This window comes from Aspergillus viridinutans, assembly GCF_018404265.1.
Source record: "Aspergillus viridinutans IFM 47045 DNA, scaffold_3, whole genome shotgun sequence".
Lineage (NCBI taxonomy): Eukaryota > Fungi > Ascomycota > Eurotiomycetes > Eurotiales > Aspergillaceae > Aspergillus > Aspergillus viridinutans.
Genome location: NW_025091219.1, coordinates 2,011,784 through 2,027,910, shown reverse-complemented (window position 1 = coordinate 2,027,910; position 16,127 = coordinate 2,011,784). Strand labels below are relative to the sequence as shown.

At 53.3% G+C, this 16,127-nt stretch overlaps 6 protein-coding genes across 6 annotated transcripts; all 6 read left to right on the top strand.

The window, feature by feature from the left end:
- Window positions 1-408: 408 nt before the first annotated feature.
- Aspvir_005656 (dihydrodipicolinate synthase family protein) lies at window positions 409-1,419 on the top strand (the record flags this gene model as incomplete). Its single annotated transcript, XM_043268869.1, has 1 exon — window positions 409-1,419. One exon carries the CDS (start codon window positions 409-411, stop codon window positions 1,417-1,419), a length of 1,011 nt encoding a protein of 336 aa, XP_043124804.1.
- Window positions 1,420-2,350: 931 nt separating this feature from the next.
- Window positions 2,351-3,692, top strand: Aspvir_005655 (NAD(P)-dependent alcohol dehydrogenase; the record flags this gene model as incomplete). The annotated part of the gene is made up of 5 exons (XM_043268868.1): window positions 2,351-2,425; window positions 2,491-2,518; window positions 2,584-2,643; window positions 2,706-2,747; window positions 2,812-3,692. 5 exons carry the CDS (start codon window positions 2,351-2,353, stop codon window positions 3,690-3,692), a joined length of 1,086 nt encoding a protein of 361 aa, XP_043124803.1.
- A 1,532-nt stretch (window positions 3,693-5,224) lies between these two features.
- Aspvir_005654 (F-box/WD repeat-containing protein) lies at window positions 5,225-7,343 on the top strand (the record flags this gene model as incomplete). The annotated part of the gene is made up of 2 exons (XM_043268867.1): window positions 5,225-6,297; window positions 6,365-7,343. 2 exons carry the CDS (start codon window positions 5,225-5,227, stop codon window positions 7,341-7,343), a joined length of 2,052 nt encoding a protein of 683 aa, XP_043124802.1.
- A 632-nt stretch (window positions 7,344-7,975) lies between these two features.
- Window positions 7,976-9,140, top strand: eb1 (microtubule-binding protein BIM1; the record flags this gene model as incomplete). Its single annotated transcript, XM_043268866.1, has 6 exons — window positions 7,976-7,989; window positions 8,076-8,147; window positions 8,271-8,305; window positions 8,390-8,467; window positions 8,536-9,023; window positions 9,084-9,140. 6 exons carry the CDS (start codon window positions 7,976-7,978, stop codon window positions 9,138-9,140), a joined length of 744 nt encoding a protein of 247 aa, XP_043124801.1.
- Window positions 9,141-11,921: 2,781 nt separating this feature from the next.
- On the top strand, window positions 11,922-13,550 carry Aspvir_005652 (uncharacterized protein; the record flags this gene model as incomplete). The annotated part of the gene is made up of 1 exon (XM_043268865.1): window positions 11,922-13,550. One exon carries the CDS (start codon window positions 11,922-11,924, stop codon window positions 13,548-13,550), a length of 1,629 nt encoding a protein of 542 aa, XP_043124800.1.
- An 899-nt stretch (window positions 13,551-14,449) lies between these two features.
- Window positions 14,450-16,126, top strand: Aspvir_005651 (Gfo/Idh/MocA family protein; the record flags this gene model as incomplete). The annotated part of the gene is made up of 1 exon (XM_043268864.1): window positions 14,450-16,126. One exon carries the CDS (start codon window positions 14,450-14,452, stop codon window positions 16,124-16,126), a length of 1,677 nt encoding a protein of 558 aa, XP_043124799.1.
- Window position 16,127: the final 1 nt, after the last annotated feature.

Below are 16,127 nucleotides of genomic sequence, written 5' to 3'. Positions count from 1 at the left end.
CCTGATTGGTGGAAATTCTCTCGTCCGTCCTGTCACGGCGAAAAGGCCGACGCCGGAGTGGGGCAATTGATACAGAGATACAGCAGTGGGGGAGTGGGATGGCAGCTTTCAGGACGTCAACCTCGCGGGGTAAAGTCATCGCGGGAATATAGCCTGCGCCGAAGAGGAGACTCCGGGAACCTTTTTTCTGGATTTATATTTATAGACAGGCGCCATGCTGGACTTTTCCAGCCAGCTAGGCTGGTGTCATAACTTTTCTCTTAATCGTCCTGATTGAGCGCGACTGTTGTTGATCAGATTGTTTACATACCCGTATGTGATTCTCCCCTTCCAAGCCAATATTAAGGTACTGTATATACTGACCAGATTGATCACAGCATACCATATCGGCTCAATTATATCATCGAAATGGCGTCGTCGCGTACACCTCTCCGTCCCGGAGTCTATGCTCCCACCATGACCTTCTTCAACCCCGACACTGAAGACCTCGATGTCCCAACTATCCGGCGCCATGCCGTCCGCCTGGCCAAGGCCGGCCTGGTCGGTCTGGTTACCATGGGCTCCAACGGTGAAGCCGTGCACCTGACCCGCGAAGAGCGCAAGACGGTCATCCGCGAGACACGCTCCGCCCTGGTCGAGGCCGGGTTCGCCAACGTCCCTGTCATCGCTGGCGCCAGCGAGAACAGCATCCGCGGCACCATCGAACTGTGCAAGGAATGTGCCGAGGCCGGCGCCGAGTACGTTCTCATTGTGCCCCCCAGCTACTACCGCTACGCCGTTGGCAACGATGAGACGCTCTACGAGTACTTCACCGCCGTCGCGGACGGCTCCCCGCTCCCCATCATCCTGTACAACTATCCCGGCGCCGTCGCCGGCATCGACATGGACTCCGACCTCATCATCCGCATCTCGCAGCACCCCAACATCGTCGGCACAAAGTTCACCTGCGCCAACACGGGCAAGCTCACCCGTGTCGCCGGCGCCCTCAACGCCATCACTCCTCCTTCCCCGCTCGCCCCCGCAACAAAGAAGCCCTCCACCAAGCAGGTCGAAAACCACCCCTACATTGCCTTTGGCGGTATCGCCGACTTCACCCTGCAGACGCTGGTGTCTGGTGGCTCGGCGATCCTGGCCGGCGGGGCTAACGTCATCCCCCGTCTTTGTGTGCGGATCTTCAACCTCTGGAGCGAGGGCCGGTTGACAGAGGCCATGGAGGCGCAGCAGCTGCTCAGCAAGGCCGACTGGGTGCTCACCAAGGCGGCCATCCCTGGCACCAAGAGTGCAATCCAGAGCTACTATGGCTACGGCGGGTACCCTCGGCGGCCATTGGCCCGACTTAGCGAGGAGCAGGCGCAAGCGGTGGCGGATAAGATCAAGGATGCCATGGAGGTGGAGCGTTCATTGCCTGACATTGAATAGACTCTTTATATCCGTAGTTTATTTACTTTCAAATGCAATGAACCTATGATTGGTTCCGTTGAGGGCACGATACTTTTCGGGCCTTTTGAAGCCGCTATAGTAAAAATCTACGTACGCTGACTCGGGAAATCATTGACAACAATGACATCCTCTCAACTTCTTCCATAATTCTCGGAATCTCTTCCTCTCACTTTTCGCCGGATAGACTTCAATGCTCTCTTTCGGCCGTACCAGAAATCAGCTTCTCCAGATCGGCGAGGCCGCCCCCACGCCAGGTACAATTCAGCTTGATGCTGATAGGTGGACAATTTACCCCGAGCAGGCAGTTCTCGAATACTACTTTATTCATCAGAAGACATGCTGAAAAAAGTTCTGGATGGAAAGCTGTCGTCATGCAACGTTTGAATTTTGTGCATGAGATTGAATTCTAGTTAGTATTCACTAGGAGGTTGTGATGATGGTGGAGTGCGTCGGAGTCCATTCTCCGAGGGGGACCGGAGAGCCTACAACATAGAGACAATGCTCATAGTTCGTGTTCGGCCTTACCTGTAAGATCCAGTCATAGAGCAAGATTGCAGTTGGTCTGAACCAGGCCAGCCTGTCAATTAGGAAACTGCAAGTATGAAACGTGTCGGAACAATCCACGGAAACTCAGCTCGACGCTGGCTGGCAGGCCTGGCAATACGTGCGGGCAAAATGTCACGATAAGCCTTGGCTCCGCAGTCAGTAGCGATAATAATAATTGGAGAAGCGGGTGGGATCAACCAAGTGGGTTGGTGCGTTCAGGACGCTGCGTGCCAGATTTAAAAGATGGGCCGTGGTCCTGACTTGGAGGGGTTGCTTTTCCCTCTTTTTTCTTTAGTTTCGTGTCTGTCCTTCACTCGTGACTATCATTGTTGTCTTCTGATAGCGACTGAACCTATCCTTCACAATGCCTTACCCCGACGAAGCTGAAGGTTTCCAGGTCGACGGCCCTGAGACTTTCACCACCTTCCACAAGAGATTTGTATGTGGCGCTCGCCTGGTTGCGACTCCGTAGTCGTTGCTAATTTTATCTCTTGTCGTGTATAGTTCAAGCTGAAGCCTTTTGGTGATTATGGTGAGTGAGCATGTTGAATTAAGCACGAGCATAACGTTTGCGATGGCTGACACACTCCGCTTTAGATGTCGACATCAAGATTGAAGCGTGCGGTATCTGCGGCAGTGATGTGCACACGATCAGTGGTAAGTCTTGAGTTTGCGTCCAAGAAACCAAAAGGATAGCCTCGCTAATAGCATTGTTTCAGGTGGCTGGGGAGAGCAGAAATTCCCCCTTTGCGTGGGACATGGTAAGAATGGGTCTCCTTCTAGCCAGACGAGGCGAAACATATCTGACTAGAGTTGCTTCGACAGAAATTGTCGGCCGTGCAATCCGTGTCGGCCCCAAAGTGACCCTGATCAAGGAGGGCCAGCGGGTGGGTGTCGGCGCTCAGTCCTACTCCTGCGGTGAATGCAAGCAATGCAAGAACGACAACGAGACATACTGCCCTGTTCTCATGATCGACACATACGGCGCCGAGTGGCCCGAGACTGGCATCGTCAGCCAGGGTGGTTACTCCTCCCACGTCCGCACCCACGAGCACTGGGTGTTTCCCATCCCCGACGCCCTCGATACTAACCTCGTCGCCCCGATGCTGTGCGCCGGTCTGACCGCATACTCTCCCCTGGTCCGCAACGGGGCCGGTCCCGGCAAGAAGGTCGGTATCGTCGGCCTGGGAGGTATCGGCCACTTTGGCGTGATGTTCGCCAAGGCGCTGGGTGCGGAGGTCTGGGCTATTTCCCGCAGTCGGGCCAAGGAGGCCGATGCTCGCAAGCTCGGTGCGGACGGATACATCGCCACGGCGGAGGAGGGCTGGGAGAAGCCTCACCGGTTCTCGTTTGATCTCATCATCAACTGCGCCAACTCCTCCGAGGGCTTCGACCTGGCCAGGTACCTGTCCATGATGGATGTGCACGGTCGCTGGGTCAGTGTCGGTCTGCCTGAGGAAGAGGGCCAGGTCGTCAAGGCACAGCACCTCATCTCGAACGGAGTCCTGATCGGAGCGAGCCATCTTGGCAGCAGGAAGGAGATGCTGGCCATGCTTCAATTGGCGGCCGACAAGGGCCTGAAGAGCTGGGTGGAGGAGCTGCAGATCGGCGAGGAGGGTCTCAAGGAGGCTATGCTCCGGATGAAGAAGGGAGATGTTCGCTACCGGTTTACCCTGACTGGTTATGACAAGGTCTTTGGTCAATGATTGGATTTGGTGTGATGCACTAATATGACTAAGATATGAGGATATGACAGAAAAGATTTGTATAGTCTATGCACAGTACAGGTGAAATAATCCAAGGCGCTGCTATATATACTGCCGGCGATCCACAAGGTACTCGATGTACTAGTGACTAGTAGGGCATTGCGTTTGTTCATAGCGGACTGAACAAAAGCAATCCATAAATTACAGCCAGGGTTTTCAAAATTGAAATAGCCAGAGAGATGTTGTACGGAAATTCCAATGGTCTCGACAAAGCCCTAACTATTAAGGCTTCCCGCTCCTTTTTGGCGGATAGAGAACCCCATGGGGTATATCATTGACAGCGGGGACGGAAGAGAGATCTAATCATCTGAATCGGATTCCGATAGACTGATAGGTAAATTATTTAAGGATCTTCTTGTCTGCCAGTTCTCCGACAGTAAGAAAAAAGAGCTGCTTATCCTCGAAACAAAGGAACCAGCAATGTTTCATGTGCAACGCTACCTAAGCTTGCGCCTAATTTTAGACCCAAAGCTGAGCTGTAAATAGGCTAATCCCTAACTTACTGGGGGAAAAAGTCTCATCACGGATATCTCAACTGGATGTCGTATAAGCGGTGAAAAAGTTTTTTCTCAGCTCTGCCTGCAACATAATATCCAGTAAAATAAGTGTACCTCCACAGGGTTGGGTTGGATTGACGGTCAAAGCACTGCAGACGAGGCGTTATCATCGCCACCTATGATAAGGTTTTTCGAGAAAAGTCGACTTCGAAGCGAGTATCCGTCATGATGAACTCTCCTCCCCCTTCACCATGGTTGGAACCCGAATTTTGCCATTGGAACGCGGAGTTCTAGAAACGGTGTCGAAGGAACAGCGTTCTTTGGGCGTGTCCCAATCCTTTTCCCAACTCTTCAGTCGTGCGAAATTTCCAATCGGGCCTTATCGGGCTGGGGAGGCAAAAAAAAACCCATTCTCACCGCCTGCCGTCACCCTTTTCCCTCAATCCCCCCTGCTTCGATCTTCTCTTTTTATCCCTTATTGCTTATTGTTCATATCCTTCCTCTCAGCTTTGGTTCTTGTCAGCGTCCCTTTTTCTTGTTTCTTTCTTGTCTATTTTTTTCTCCTTCATTTCAGGGGTGTGTGCTGTACATTCTCTCGCCCTGCGACCCTGGCGTTTCTCTCTCTAGTATATCTCTATTACGGGTAGATCTTGTTGCGGTCGCGCAGTCCTTGTTGTGGATATCAATCCCTCTCTTTCGTTTCTCTTATTAGCTTTGGGATTATTTTATTTAGAACCTACCGTCTTTCCATGCTGGCTTTTGGGAGTACATAAATTTCCTCCGTCGACATACTCAGCTCCTTGCGTTCAACCCCCTGTTGTTTCAGATTGAAGGGCATAGGTTTCCGCGAGTCAAGATCTGGACTATTCTTCGGTCCCAGCTGGCTCTCGTGCAGAACGCAATTTCTCCGATACTCCTCGACATCTATTCGGATCTGATACTGCTGCCGATCTCTATTTCAGTCTCCCAAACGCCATGATGCCACGAGAACCGGTTGTTATTCCCGCTCGCCGTCGCCCCTCACTCTCCGTCAAGACTCGCCCTCGCAATGCCACACTGTCAACAGCACACCCGTTCGCATTGGAACATGATGTTTGGAATGGATCGCTCTGCGCCGATGAAGACCACAATGACGATGAAGACGTCGTGGAAGAGACAAATCATTTCCCTGAACCTGTTACCAAGCGCCGTGCCGCAAAGAGCTTCTCCAGTTTGCGGCATTCCATGGATGGTTTGCGTGCTCTGGGCCGTCGCCTTTCTGTGACCATCCGTCACAAGTCATCCAGACATGTTTCTCATCACCACGCTCACGAAGATGTCAGTGCTGCGGTCCATGAGCCTCAAGATGCCAGTGGGTGTGGAGAATCCGGATCAGGGCAATCCTGGTGCAAGGGCTACAACCCCAACCGCCGGCCTTCTCTTACTTACGAAACTGCCTTGCAGACGTTCTACGCACCTGTTGCATCAGTTCCGGCCCCTATCCCCGGTCGTGGACTTGAACCTCCGATTCTTCCAGACAATATTTACGCCGGGGCCGCCGCTCGAGCCGCTGCAGCTGCTCAGAATGAATTGGCGAGGGCGGAGAGAGAATATATCAAATCATTCGGTATGAAAGTCACTCGGGATTCGGAGAGCGGCATCGACATTGATCTGCGCGATCGCTCGGAATTATCCGAGGTGGATCTGTCTATTGTCCGCATTGACCCCGTGACCTATCTGCCACCTGAGATCATGTCGCTGGCTCTATCGTATCTTGACCCCGAGTCTCTGATGCAGGCTGAATTGGTTTCCTGTGCTTGGAGAGAGCAGGCTTCCTCTCGGCACATCTGGAGGCAGGTATTTCGTCGTGCGTACGGACATCGCCTCCCCAGCGGTGTCGCACCCAAAAAGAGGCAGTCGGCTGGCTTAGGAAAGCCAATCCCGAATCAGGACTGGAAGAAGATGTTCCTTGTCCGCCGTGCTCTCGACCATCGATGGAAAGAGGGGAAAGCGGCCGCAATCTACCTGCACGGCCATACGGACAGCGTCTACTGTGTTCAATTCGATGAGTATGTTTTTGACTTTCCCCAGTGTCGCTACCTTATGTGATGATCTGATCTGACTTGGACTCCACAGAGACAAAATCATCACTGGTTCTCGTGATCGAACCATCCGGGTGTGGGATGCTCATTATCCGTGGCCATGCCGTAAGATCATTGGTCCTCCTCCAGGCGAGGTCTCGAGCATTGGACAGGTCAACAACCCGACTCAGCAGTCGTCGGGCAAACCTCCTTTTCTCACCATCTGTCCTCCCCCTACCCTCTCGGCAGACATTGTCACTCCCATTGACCAGAGCTCCGACTACCACAGTGCTTCCATTCTCTGTCTTCAATTTGACGAAGAGATCATGGTGACTGGGTCGTCTGACTTCACTTGCATTGTATGGGACATCAAGAACGATTACAGGCCGATTCGTCGTCTGGAGGGCCACAGGGCTGGCGTGCTGGACGTGTGCTTTGATGATCGGTACATCGTATCCTGCTCCAAAGACACAACCATCTGTGTGTGGGATCGGCAGACGGGCGCTCTGGTGAAGAAGCTTCTCGGCCATCGTGGACCCGTGAACGCCGTTCAGCTCCGGGGCGACCTTGTCGTGTCGGCGAGCGGGGACGGAGTAGCCAAACTCTGGAACATTACTTCGGGTCTTTGTGTCAAGGAGTTTTCCAGCAAGGACCGTGGACTAGCCTGTGTGGAGTTCAGTGATGACGCGCGCACCATTCTCACCGGTGGAAACGACCAATCGATCTACCAGTTTGACGCAAACACTACCGAGATGGTCCGTGAACTCAAAGGGCATGCTGGTCTTGTCCGCTCACTGCATCTGGACAGCATGAACCAGCGGATTGTCAGCGGTAGTTATGATATGAGTGTCAAGGTCTTTGACGCCCAGACCGGCGAGCTCTCTATTGACTTGCCTGGTTGGACCACCAGCTGGATGTTGAGTGTGAAGTCGGACTATCGACGCATCGTTGCCACCAGCCAAGATTCTCGAGCTGTCATTATGGATTTTGGCTATGGCTTGGATGGCATCGAGCTGTTGGAAGAGTGTTCCTAAATGACGCCTTCCTTTTACTTACGAACGCTGGAATTATGTCAGGTTTGGAGTTGTCGGATGATACACTGGGTCTTTTCAAAAGAACATGACGTTTTTCCTTAGAAGCGATAGATTTGTTTGATTTGAACTTGTTAGACTTGGAGCCTGTTTGTTTCTTTTTTTGCTCTTTGATTTCATACAAAAGACGCCATAGAGACAAGACACTGGCTGTTACTGGTGCAATTGAGTTGGACTTGGAGTTAGAGCACTACTGATTATACCCTGGTCCCCTACAATCCCCTATATAAGCATATTTGGACTAATTTACTCCTTTTTACCTCCAATATATTCGACTCTTACTCATCATCACCTGTTAGCTAAATGACCTTGAAGCAAAGGGAGAGGGTGAATATGATTGGCCAGGGAGGCTCCTTAGCGCCAGGCAGAGCCGTGGGTTTCGAGGACAGAAGCAAAACAATCCTCTGTCTCTACGGCTCCTCGTTCTCTTTTCCCCATAAACAAATCCAACCTCAATCAAAACAAAGGCCATCAGTAGCTGGATTTCCTCTCTTTTCGATATCGCTCGAGTTACAATCCCTCCCCGACGCCCTTTCAACGGTTGTGTATCTTCGCAGTGACAAAATTACCCCACCATGGGTGAATCCAGGTTCGTCAGGCCAACTGATCGTTCCCCCAAGGGGCTTTGTTTTGATGTCGAACATCTCACTAATTCGAAAATTTCTCGCTATACAGACAGGAATTGCTGGCATGGATTAACAGCCTGCTGCAGCTGAATTTGACCAAGATTGAACAGTGCGGAACCGGGTACGATTGACGCTCCTTTTTATGCCCTTGAAATAGTCGACCATTGCAGGCCGACCCTATATGGACAACATAGATTTGGGCACATCCAAAGCATGATCTCAAAGTGCTGATTCGGTTTCACAGGGCCGCTCTGTGTCAGATTTTTGATTCGATATTTAGTGAGTGAACAGCTAGCAGGCTTCAAGGAGCCACTTGATTTCAACAATTGTGTTTGGCTGGCTAACCTGTGCCCTCTCGTGCAGTGGATGTTCCCATGGCGCGTGTGAAGTTCAATGTCAACTCCGAGTACGCCTATCTCCAGAATTTCAAAATCCTTCAGAGTAGGACACCACATGGACCGTATATCCCACGATTGAGATCCCATGTCTGACCCCTACTCTCTATTCAGATACATTCACTCGCCACCAGATCGAGAAGCCGATCCCGGTCCAGCAACTCTCAAAATGCCGCATGCAGGATAACCTCGAGTTTCTCCAGTGGACCAAGAGATACTGGGACCAGCACTACCCCGGAGGCGACTACGATGCCGTCGGCCGCCGGAAGGGTTCTGGCGCTCCCGTCCCTTCTGCCGCTGGTACTCGCTCTGGCGCATCGTCCTCGGCGGGGGCTACTCGGAGAGGAGCTACTCCTACAACCGGCGCTGTTCGCCCTCGGGTTTCCGCAGCCGCCGGAGGAGCCAGCACTGCTGCTCTGCAGCAGGAGATTGCGACTCAGAAGGAGGCTATTGCTGGCCTGGAGAAGGAGCGCGATTTCTACTTTGCCAAGCTCCGGGATATCGAGCTGCTGCTGCAGAATGCCATCGAGGCGGACCCTGAACTGGAGAAGGAAGAAGACACTCTGGTGAAGCATATTCAGGGCATCCTGTACTCAACGGAGGTACGTTTTGTGACGTTTTGTCTCTCCTTTTTTTGCTTCGCGTATTAATTCTTCGTACAGGAAGGGTTTGAGATCCCAGCGGAAGCGGAGGTCGCCGATGAGCTGGAGACATTCTAGGTTCATGGTAATGGACGTCTTTTCGTTAATAATACCCCTTTATCACTAGCGTTGAAACCGTGATCCTTTACATCCCCACCGACTTGAATCAGTCCCTTTTCCCTCCGTCTTTGGTTTGGATTAGTGGCATGTGGAGTGCGAGACGCACCTCATCCGTGCTTGGGCGTGTGGTGAGCAGACAAATACGATTGCAAAGCATAGAGTGAAAGTCAGCCTGTGTATAGCGTGAGATCGAGATTTGTGGTCTACTTGTACTTTGCTTCCATCTATGACGGGGAAGACCCAGCCGACTGTGCAGTTTCCATATGTCGCAACTTTTCCGGCTTGAAGGCGGTACTCCGTACAGTAACGTCAATCAGGTGATTGTGCACGACCTTCCATGAATGTTCCTCAGTAACTAGGTGTCAGTCACTTTGGCAAACAGGTTCCATTCCTTCGACGGCATTCTCGAAGGAGGGTCGGTGGGACTTGATCATTATTTCCTGGATCATGACACCATCACACGGGAAGAAAGTAAGAGACTGTCTCTAAAGTGATATTTATATCTGAACGGGCCGAGTCCATATAAATAGCAGTGGGTCGGAGGAAGACGTAGACGGCAAATTTAAAGTCGTACGTCAGCCCTTCCAGGCGTGATCATTAAATATCTAGTTGATGGACTGCTATCGCCTCGACAGCGGTATCAGGAACGGACGGAAATACACGGTGATACAATGTTACTCGAGAAAATGGCTTTAGGACTGGGATGAGATGTGACTCGACTTCGTGCTTTGTGCCTCAGTTAGAAAAGGTAGGACGGTAGTCTGCAAGAGCTGTACCTTGCAGGCTTAGGCTATTGGTTACACGCGGCGATAGAGGGAGTCCCCTTGCCTCCAGTCACAGTCTGAGCCTCAGGGGTGCATTACTAGCACTTACTGAATTGGCTGAGGGGCTGTCGTACGGGGTATTATTAACGGGGTTAATGGTCAGTGTAGACTGCTTACTGTTGACTTTTGAGTATCTTAACTCCAGGACAGACATGTTTTGTCAACTGATTTGGATTGCGCAGATGAGGTGATAGACTTGTAGCTAAATGATCCAACTGGCAATACGACCATGTCTTTCATCAGCGATACTGTTGTGTTTATTTACACCGACCAAGATCTAATTAAACACTCTTCTGGCTAGTTTGCAGGCTAGACCATAACAGGGTTAGTGGATAAGCGTGTGACGCTTTTCGACCCACAGATTTGTGGGGCATGTCTCTTTTTTTAATTATCCTTGTTCGGGCCAGAACATCTCAGTATCATCTGCAGGCTGCAGCAATAGGATGGTAATCAGCTATGTCTTGGACAATATGATATTACTATGTCTGAACTGTTATGCAATCACCTTGCAGAGGACAATTACAACGAATATCATTAAGTATCAGTCAAGTGGTGGACAGCAGAAGATTCTCGTGCCGTCTAGCTGAGTACGGAGGAGATGTACCTTAATTAATTTTGAAATTGGCCCAATGAGGCCATCGAGACTAGCAGCCGCCTCGGAGGGTCTAAGAGAAAAACAGTCTAAGACCCGGGAAAACGCTGTGACTCGTGAGCCTGTATCTAGTCTAATTCCTGCTCCTGTCCTGTGTGCCTGGCCTGATCCATCACCACCAACAAACAACCTGGTCGAGTCGGCTAACTTCCCAGCTAGCCAGTGTAAATATTCAAAACGAGACTACTCGACTACTGACTAGTCTGGTTCGTCTGTTGTACGATCACTTCTTCGCTTCTTCGCTTCTTCGCTTCTTCTTCTCATTTTCTCGTTCCCCTCTTCCTTTTCCTTTGCGCCTACGCCTCCCTCCCCCTCCCCATCACCCCCGTTCCACCCCCTATGATCGGATGCCGAGTGAGTAACCTCGATTTTCGACCTGGCTGCGCTCACTGCTAGATTTGGCGCTGGTATAACCAGACCAGTGAGCGGAAATCTCAGTTCACGGCTGTTCTTGCGAACGTGTGCCGAGACCGAAAAAGAACGGATAACGATCCTTGGGTCTGGAATCTGGGTACCTTTGAAAGCGTGGATCCCTCGACCGTCAACCGTCAACCGTCAATTGTTGGGAGAGTCGAGTCGGCAGAGAAATTCAGCAGTCGCAAGCTTGAGTCGAAGCTCATCGTGGTGAATCCTGCCAAGATCTCCTGCGCGACAGGCATGGATTAAGATCCTCGGAGGAACGAATAGCAATCGTGATCGCTCCATTATATCATTTCGCTTCATATTCTTTCCTTCAAGGTATGTGCTTCGCTGCCTAGCTTTGTTCACATGGATCGATTCGCCGGCAGAAAGAAACGACTCAAAGAGCTAACGCTGTCTGGTCGACTTTCTAGACTTTTATGACCCTGAGTCTTCCCATTTTTGTCTACAATTAGTCGGCTGCACGGTGACAGCTGACGTCCATTCCTTGGTTTCGCTACGGTCTACGTGTTTCAAACTCGTTACAGACCGACTCGTCGCTCCTTTCGCTTGAGACAACGTTTTAGACAAGTCGCTCACTCCTTTACGGCACATGGTCTATCGTTCAACACTCTTTCAATATCAGTTCAGTTCAATTCAACCAGTATCCTGCATCAATCGATCTTACTTTCCCTCTTTTGCAGATCACCTCAGGCGCTGTGCAGGCAGACACAAGTGCGTTATTGACGACTGAACGATTATCACCATTTCACCTCTACTTGAAGCATTCCGGTTTATTCGGTTCGGAGGCTTGCATGCGATCGTTGCAGGATTAGGGAACACCGAGGAGGACAATCTGCCAGAATGGCACACAACGGCATTGCTCGGAGTCAGCGGCTGACAAGGCTGATGAAACAGAAGCATCGAACCCGTCAAGAGACAGTTGAACCAGCCAGCCAACCAGGGGAAGAGTCGGCAGGGTCGTTGATCTCCAGCATGAAAAAGGCGCACGTCCTGGACCATAGTAAGCGTCATGGGTCGTCGGGGGAGGTATCGCACAAGGACTCGGACTATTCGCTAGAAAAGCGTCAGGATTCCCCCATTCCTCCAGGATCTCAGACGGCGGCCACCACGGTAACCAGTGTTGTCGATGCACCTCCAGACACCGCTGCGGCTCTTCCGACGCCAATATCGGATCCTGCTTCAGATCAACCAACCGTCTCTGTTCCTGTCGAGACACCCCCTGCGGCTGAGCCGTCGACCACTTCAGCTACCACAAGTTCTAACGATTTGACAATCATACCCACCGCCACTGTTTCTGTGTCATTAGACTTATCGGTTTCAATAGCCGTTTCGATTCCAACGTCTATCGCTATCATCAACTCTGCGAGTAGCACCCAGTCGTCCGCTTTAATACCTAGTGCTCGATCCTCGAGTGCTGTATCGAGCTCGACCCCAATAGCCTCACCAAAGCCCACTTCGACGAGTACGATTTCTAGTTCGACCAACGCCAACGATACCAGTTCGTACGGTTCATACGGCGGCACTTCCAGCGACTGTTCTGGTGATTACTCGACCACGTCGGGGTCAGAGACCACTACCACTGCGGACCTGTATAGTACGGGAACGTATTTTGGAGGCGGAGATTCAGGCGCAACTGCTACGGGCCAGGCTCCCTCAGCAACCACGTCTTCGTCCTCTGGTGGTGGCTTGGACAGCGTCACTACCAAACGCATTGTGGGCGGAGTGGTTGGAGGTCTCGCCGGCGCATTCTTCCTGCTCGGCCTGCTTCTCTTCCTGCTGCGACGGCGCAAGACGGCCTTGTTTCGACCGAATCGTGGACTCCCAGCGAGTGATGGGACTGGCGGCACGTCTGGAGACGGAAGATCTGTTTCACGCACCGAGATGGCGTCACGGCGCTCGAGTCGCGACCCCCTGTTCACGGCGTCGTACTTTGCTCCGGCTTTTATGAAGCGATGGAGGCAGTCGAACCAGACGGTGCGGTCTGACGACAGTACCTTCACCTCTACTACCACGAGCGAACGCGGGTTCCAGAAGATCTCGGGCCGCAAGATCCCCTCGGTGCTGCAGTCAGGAGGGGACGGCTATGGTGGCGGATATGATCAAGGATCGCCGACCGCGTCGGAGCCCAGCATGAGCCTCCCGCCGGGGTCACCCGTCCAGCCTCGCTCCGTCATCTCTCAGCCTCCTCCCTCGATGCCGTACGGGATGCCACTGGATGTGAGCTACACGCGAGAAGCGGACGAACCCGAGTCGGTCGTGGTCTTCCGACCGTCACCCGCCCGGACGCCGGTTGCCAGMTCGACGAACGTCAGCGTGGTGAACGTACCGGCGGCCTCGCGTGCCATTCCTCAACCGGGGGGTACATTATCCCCCACGATACCACTGCGGCCAGACGGACTGGGCCGTAGTCACCCCAGCTTCGACGGCAGCCGGGGGAGTCGCTTCACGGAGAGTCTTGACGGATTGTGATCCAGTTTGAAGTACATACTCGAATATGCCCTGCTGCAAATAATGCGTAAGAGGCATTTTCATTCTCTGTACAACGACCGGGCTTATAGTCCGCAGTCTCCGCTCGCTGCGCCGATCGCCGTATATCAGCCCGGCGACCAACGACCAGTGCGGCTCCCTGTTCACGACCCATCCGGTAGTGATTCACCGGATTCGAGCACGCAAACCTCCATTTGAAGTCAACTGGAAGGCTCTGTACGGAGACCCTCACCTTTCACTATATTGCACATCAGCGTGCCATGTCTCTCATGTCTGGATTATACTTGCTTTTCTTTTATGGATACCCCAATCTATTCTATTTCTATTTCATATCTTTCTTTGGCTATACTTACTCACATCTCATGTACTATTTTTCTTCTTCTTCATTCATCTCTGAATGCTAAGAATCGGGTTGAGTCTCCCGTGTTTTACTGTTGATATTTCTTCACCCTTGCGGCATTAAGGTGTACAGATACAAATAACGTCACTGGGCTGTGGATAATTCCCAGATAATACAAGATAATCAATAATTGTCTTCAGACCCTCAGCGCAACAATCCTGTAGCCTACGTGCCCAAGTTGTTGTGGTTTGAGCTGCAGCCTCGACGACCTCTATTGATCTGCGGCAGCCAACCAGCGATCCATGATTACAAGCGCCGTCTCAACGTTGCGACGCGATGTTTCATCAGCAGTTGCTTTAACTTCCTACTGTGTACTGTGGACAGAACTAGTCTCACAGGCTCCAGAGAAACGAAATGAAGCCTGTCCTTAGCGCAATCCCTTGAAATTTACTATAAATCAGACACCCCGCATTACTCTTCCCCTCCATTGCTTATCGTCTATCAGCATCCGCATCCGCATCCGCATACCGCTGCGCTCATCATGAAAGAACCTACCAAAGAACACGACCTCCCCTCCAGACCCCTACGGAGCCATGAACCCCTCCGCTTCCTCGTCATCGGCGCCGGCTCCCGCGGCAACGCCTACGCTCGCGCCGTAACAAGCAGCACCCCCGCGCGCATCCACGCCGTCGCCGAACCGCACGCCTTCAAACGCGCCGATTTCGGCCGCAAGTATATCTGGGGCGAGAAGGGACGGCCAGTCGACGGCCAGGAGTTTAGCGATTGGAGGGAATGGTTGGAGTGGGAGACGAGGCGGCGCCAACAGCCTGAGGGGGAAGATGGGGTCGGGGTAGACGGCGTCTTCATCTGCACGCTCGACGAAACACACGTCGAGATCGTGACCGCCCTAGCGCCCCTGGGGCTGCATATCCTCTGCGAGAAGCCGCTGGCCCTGTCGCTGGGTGATTGCCTAGCCGTTTACAAAGCATTGTCACCCAGCGATAGCGGTGCTGCCTCCGGCAGCGACAAGATCTTCTCCATCGGCCACGTCCTCCGCTACAGCCCACACAACATCCTCCTGCGCAAGCTCCTCCTCCTCGACCGCGCCATCGGCGACATCGTCTCGCTGGAGCACACCGAGCCGGTGGGCTGGTGGCATTTCGCGCACAGCTACGTCCGCGGGAACTGGCGGCGCGCGACCCCCCAAGGCGACGGCTCCCTGCTTACCAAGTCCTGCCACGACATCGACTTCATCATGTGGCTGCTATCCTCGCCTCCGCCAGCGGCAGTGGACACGCAGACGCAGACACACCACCCCCGCAGCATCGCCTCCACCGGCACCCTGACGCAATTCCGCCGCGCCCGCAAACCCCGCGCCGCGGGCGCCGCCACAAACTGCGTCTCCTGCCCCGCCGAGCGCGAATGCATCTACAGCGCCGTGCGCATCTACCGCGACCTGCACCTTGCCCGCGGCGACACCGGCTGGCCCGTTAAGATCGTCGTGCCGGACATCGAGGACGTGCTGCGCTCGTCTGCAGAGGGCGAGGGCGAGGGCGAGGGCGAGGCCGCAGCGAACGCCGAGGCGCATCTCCTGGCGCGTCTGCGCGAGGACTACTCACACGCCGAGATGAGCGACGAGGAGATCGCGCGGCGACCGTGGTATGGCCGGTGTGTCTACGAGGCGGACAATAATGTCTGCGACGACCAGGTTGTGACCATTACGTGGGATGACGCGGATGAGGACGAACCGCCTGCCAACGGGGAGGGACAGCAGGCGGAATTGCAACTGCAAGGCAGACGCGCCAAAATGGCCGTCTTCCACATGATTGCTCCCACGGAGAAACAGTGCGAGCGCCGCGGGCGAGTCTACGGGACGCGCGGCGAGATCGCCTACGACAGCCGGACCATCTCCATCTATGATTTCGAGACCCGCTCAACGACCACCATCGAGGTGCCCAAGCAGCCGCCGGAAGAGGAAGAGTCGCACGGCGGAGGAGACTACGGGCTGGCGCGCAGCTTCGTGCGTGCTGTGGATGCCGTCGAGAATGAGGGATGGGTTGTGCAACGCGCGCAGACCCATTTCGTCGGCTGTACGCTGGAGGAAGCGGTTCGCAGCCATGCCGTGGTCTTTGCGGCCGAAGAGGCCAGGCGGGAGGAAAAGGTCGTGCGATGGAAGGAGTGGTGGGCCGAGAAGCTTGCTGCGGCTGGCATCGCATGAG